At 39.3% G+C, this 4,926-nt stretch overlaps 2 protein-coding genes across 3 annotated transcripts in view; one reads left to right on the top strand and one right to left on the bottom strand.

Annotated features, from left to right (window-relative positions):
* The window catches only part of LOC107744287 (transient receptor potential cation channel subfamily V member 6-like), a 10,538-nt gene extending 8,582 nt beyond the window's left edge, over positions 1–1,956 (top strand). Inside the window, exons 12-16 of the mRNA XM_016557841.1 lie at positions 739–904; positions 997–1,063; positions 1,143–1,411; positions 1,491–1,597; positions 1,678–1,956. Of these exons, the coding sequence (XP_016413327.1) occupies positions 739–904; positions 997–1,063; positions 1,143–1,411; positions 1,491–1,597; positions 1,678–1,936 (868 nt within the window). The 3' untranslated portion in view covers positions 1,937–1,956. The remainder of the gene's footprint in view (positions 1–738; positions 905–996; positions 1,064–1,142; positions 1,412–1,490; positions 1,598–1,677) is intronic.
* A 455-nt stretch (positions 1,957–2,411) lies between these two features.
* Positions 2,412–4,926, bottom strand: part of LOC107744288 (CD209 antigen-like protein D) — a 10,098-nt gene continuing 7,583 nt past the window's right edge. For both annotated transcript variants that reach the window (XM_016557842.1, XM_016557843.1), the window contains 4 exons: positions 3,851–3,952; positions 3,567–3,718; positions 3,365–3,465; positions 2,412–2,556 (listed from right to left, as the gene is read on the bottom strand). In XM_016557842.1, coding sequence (XP_016413328.1) covers positions 2,433–2,556; positions 3,365–3,465; positions 3,567–3,718; positions 3,851–3,952 — 479 coding nt within the window. In that variant the 3' untranslated portion in view covers positions 2,412–2,432. The remainder of the gene's footprint in view (positions 2,557–3,364; positions 3,466–3,566; positions 3,719–3,850; positions 3,953–4,926) is intronic.

Raw genomic sequence — 4,926 nt, 5'->3', positions numbered from 1 at the left:
AGAAAAATGCACAAATAACTTGTATGGAGATTTTTCCATCTACAGATTTTTCCCTGCCCTTCTTTTCTCTGTAAATTAAGGGTGCACACTATTGCTGAAAAACACAATCACTACTTAGCAGTCAGATGTCCGTATGCACAAAGGCACAGATCCCTAAACAAGGCCATATCTGCAGATTAAACTTTTTTTTTAATTTGAACTAGCACCTCATGACTACACCACGTTATGTACGAGAAGCTGCAAAAGACACTGGCGCAAATGGAATGTAAAAAACACGGTGACAAATTTTTAAGTAAATATAATGGGCGATATATTGCGTCACCAAAAATTATTGAGGTCATGTACATATATTGCGCGATAAGTCGATATATTGATTATTGCCTATTGACAGTCCGACCTAATACGGCTCAGTTTTTCTACGTATATTGCTCTGTCGAGCGGCAGAAGTGATTCTGTGTAGGCCACACTGGGTTAACACCATGCTTTTCCAGTACAGGGGAAAGGATTGTTTCCCCCCACACCACACCCACAGCTATGACGAGACACCGACCAAGTCAACAGGAAAATCAAGAAGGAACAAGCGGCGAATTAGTCTTGCCAGTTCTGACGTCATACCTGCACCACTCTATAGGCGGGTCTTTGACATCAAAACATTTGAATCTGCATTATCATGTTGAATGAAAAATGTTTGACTGCATGCAATCACTCACGCTTCATTTCCTTGTATTTCTGTGGCAGAATTGGCTACGCGAGTCTGGTTGTGATTTTGTGTGTGCTGCGGACCACTGGAATGGCAGAAGAGCTTGTGCCAATGGCTTGGGCTTTGGTTCTTGGCTGGTCCAATGTTATGTACTTCGCCCGAGGTTTTGAGATGCTGGGACCCTATGTCATTGTGATTCAGAAGGTGGAGGGTTTTGCTGAGGCAGCTGTTCATTCTTGTCGGTTTGTAGACCCAGTATAGATTTATAATGTACATGTGTGGATGTTCTTTTGCAGACAATATTTGGAGATATGACAAAGTTCATGTGGTTGTCCCTTATCTTCCTTACTGGATCATCTGCTGGTTAGTTCAAATGCAGTTGTATCAAAAGAAACTCATATCATATGCAAATCTGTAATGTAAATAATGTCTCCTTCCTCAGGCTTGTGGGTCTATTACATAACCCAAGATCCTTCGGCTTTACCGCCATACCGCTCATTCCCCATCACCATTTTCACTCAGTTTGAGCTGAGTATTGGTCTGATAGATTTGCCAGTGGACCATATGTTGTACACCCATCCAGTCGTGCACTCTGTCCACATCTACTTCAGTGTGGTCGCTTACATCCTCCTGTTCAACCTCCTGATCGCCATGATGAGCGACACACAGTGGAGGGTCACCCAGGAACGTGATGAACTCTGGAGGACCCAGGTTGGTAGTGTAGCTAGTACAATCCCACAGTAATTGTTCTAAAAGCATGCTGGGTAAACATCAGTTTCTCTGATCATAGGTGGTGGCCACTACTCTGATGCTTGAACGGAAGTTGCCACTGCGCCTGTGGCCAAGACTGGGCATCTGTGGTCTGGCGTTTGGCCTTGGAGAACGCTGGTACCTTCGGTAAGGATGCCTTGAAAAAGCATCACGAAACACTCTCAATTTGATTAGTCTTATTTCTTTACAATATCTCGTGATTCCAGAGTGGAGGATCGCAATGACCCATTGGTGCAAAAGATGAAACGCTACATTAATGCATTCTCAAAGGATGGAGAACCAGCTAAGGAGAGGGAGGAAACAGGCAAGAATGACCCTGGAAATGATCCACTGCAGACCAATTTTATTGTGAAAAAGAGGCCTAGAATCCAGAGGAGACCAATAAAATGCTGGCAGCTCATTCGGCAGAGTATAGAATGTGAAAAGGAAGAAAATGTGGATTGCCCAGATATCAAGTATATCTAAAAATTACATTCCTAATATTTAAAGGGTTAAATTATTCTGAGTTATTTATGTGTGTTTTAATATACAAATATATGTGTTGTACTGGGTAGACAAAGCTGAACTGTGCACCATCAATATGGTTAAATATAAAGGTGTATGTTTAATTAAGCAATACAAAAGAGACATTTTAAAGAGAAAGTATGTGCAGTTCAGTACATCGTGTGAACATTAGACATATTTAGTGCAAATAAACTTTGTGTAAATGATCAGTACATTTAGAAATAAGTGCAGCTGTAATGCAAATAAACGGGACAATTTCTAAAACTGTTTTATATTGCATCTATAATGCTTCATAATGCACGTTCTACAAAAAAAAGCTTTACGCTGTGTTGATAGCCCAAACGTCCCTATTTCTGACTAGAATCTTTAGAGAAAAGATGATTATCTTGAGTATTTGTTGAGTTATGATATCCATATATATAGGTGATTTCAGTGGGTTTAGATGATGTTCGGACATCTACATCTTCTGACAGATGTACTGCAAGTATAAACTGCAGGAAGATGGGTGCCAGCTCCGTTCAGGTGGTTCATTTCCAGCCAGGATGGCACACTCTCCAGGAAAGGAAAGGTTTCCCCAATATCTATGTGCGTGCATAAGAACCACAGTCAGTCAGTAGCTACTAAACCACATTTAAATAAATATTTTCATTTTACAATACTTGTTTGTACACACACACACACACACACACAAGCACACACACACACACACACAGAGACACACACACACACAGAGACACACGCACGCACACACACACACACACATTTAGGGTCGTGATTGTCCACGCAAATCTCACAAGGATTTCACACAATGAGGTATGCGTAACGGCAGCAATTATGAAAGTAGAACTCAAAAGGTGGGCAGCAAAACGCAACTGACTTTGTGAAAATAAATAGGACGAGCTGTAAAGCGCAGCAGTGCAATGGAACAACTCCAGCCATTTTTTTTTTTTTTTTTTTTTGCAAGTGCCTCCCTGCGTTTATTTCCTATTTTATGTACATTTTTTCTGCTTTAACAACAAAAACTAGGCAAAAATTCCCAATGATTTTTCACATTTTCCCCTCTTTATTTTAAATATTCAGTTTTCTTTTTCAAAATTATTGACTTATTTTGTTTTTGTTTTGTCCAGAATCAGAGGGAGAAAAAATGTATGATTTTTTTTTTTGGTCTAAAAAACACATCAGCAATTTAAAAATAATTATCTTATTTTTTTTAAACAATGTGATTATTTGAAAAAAAAAAGAGGGTAAAGTGTAAAAAATGTGAAAAATCATTAGAAATAGTTCTAATCATTACAAACAGCTTAAAAATGTAGTAAACAGACCCAAAGAGGCACTTCAAAAAACACTTTTTTTTAACTGGTCCCATTTGAACCATCATTATTTTCCCACCTCACTGTCAATGCAGTGTTGTTAATCCATGTCCATTCATTTGTCCCCAAATGACTTAGCCCAATCCAGTAGTGCAAACTCCCTTTCCTACTCAGATACATCTGCAGAGAAGAGATATTGCCAAAAAAAAAGCATATGAATACACTAATATGCGAATCCGTTCTGTTAGTTTTAATTTCACCGTATTTACTGATTTACTGACCTGTACACGTTCATTAGTGATGACAGCAAGATCTCCTCCCATCCTCTGGCACTCCTCCCTGCTCTGCTGCCAGGAGAAACGGGTTTGAGACAGGAAGTAACAAGTATTCTCAAACCTCAGCCAGCCCTTGCCACAATCTCTGCACAGACGCTCTGCACACAGACATTTAGGTGGGGAAACAAGAAAACACTGAAGTGAAGAAAAAAAAAATTTTCATATGGGAAAAAAATTCAAACATACATAAAACCTTTAGAAAACCGTATGTCTGTTGTTCACAAACTCACGAGGCAGTTGGTAAACCTCATGGCATTTCTTCAAGCTGCAATCCTGTTCCGGTGGAGAGCTTTCAGTCTGTTCTACATTCTGACATGGCTGCGTCCCAGTCACTGTTCAGAACATAATGTAACAATGTAACCTCTATAAAACCAACTGCCATGGCAATCACCATTTCCACCAAAATACCATAGTTATTACAGTTATTTTAGTACTGTGGTTCCATAATAAAGTAGTCTCAGCCTCAGACGTCACGCCCACGGACTGTTGGCTGAACGTCTGATGCGTATGACACACAAAATTGGAAACACTTCAGGAGTTTCGAAGTCATCATCGGATTGGTTAAATTATACAGGATTTCTGGAAGAAGTGTGTGTCTCGTTCTTTAACATTCCACCTGGAAACAACGATGTCGTGATGCCAAGCCCCTTATGTTAGAAAAAAGCCGTCGTGTTTACAACTGTGACAATGAGTGCTTATCAGGATCAACTGAACGCTGGATTTTCAAAAGTATGTGAAATATGTCAAGTTCCTTCTGCTGCCAGTCTGAAGGTCTGGCAACGCAAGACTAATAATAAAGTAACATGGAGATCTTGAAACAAGAAGTTAATGCAAGAAGTTTTCAGAATCTTTCTCTCATTTCGTGTAGGGGAAAACATACCTATTAAGCTCACGTACCCATTAAGTACAAACTTCCATATTTGAGCTCAGATTATAAAAAGACAAAATAATTTATTGATGTCTTAACCAATTTATGCGTTTGTTACTACATACCTCCTGTAATTTCAAGTCAATCAGAGCATTGCACACTGAGATATGAGTATCCATGCGTTCACACTGTCTGGCGGCCATTTTGAAAGCTGTCTGAAAACTTTCACCGAAAGAGTAGCCCTTTAAATGTGTATTTTTTAGATGTTTAAGCCTTTATTTTGGGTAAGTTTCACTACTTACTGTAAAATTAAGAGATTCATGTTCAGACTTTTGCATATTATAACCTGGAACTGGGATGTGGGAAATAATTACAGTTAGATCCAAAAGATAGTTTTAGCAACATAGCGCAGATGCTACAGAACACAGTTAGCTGACT

The sequence above is a fragment of the Sinocyclocheilus rhinocerous genome, unplaced genomic scaffold (assembly GCF_001515625.1).
Source record: "Sinocyclocheilus rhinocerous isolate Xijiao unplaced genomic scaffold, SAMN03320098_v1.1 scaffold137, whole genome shotgun sequence".
Taxonomy (NCBI): domain Eukaryota; kingdom Metazoa; phylum Chordata; class Actinopteri; order Cypriniformes; family Cyprinidae; genus Sinocyclocheilus; species Sinocyclocheilus rhinocerous.
This window is presented reverse-complemented; position numbering and strand designations above follow the sequence as displayed.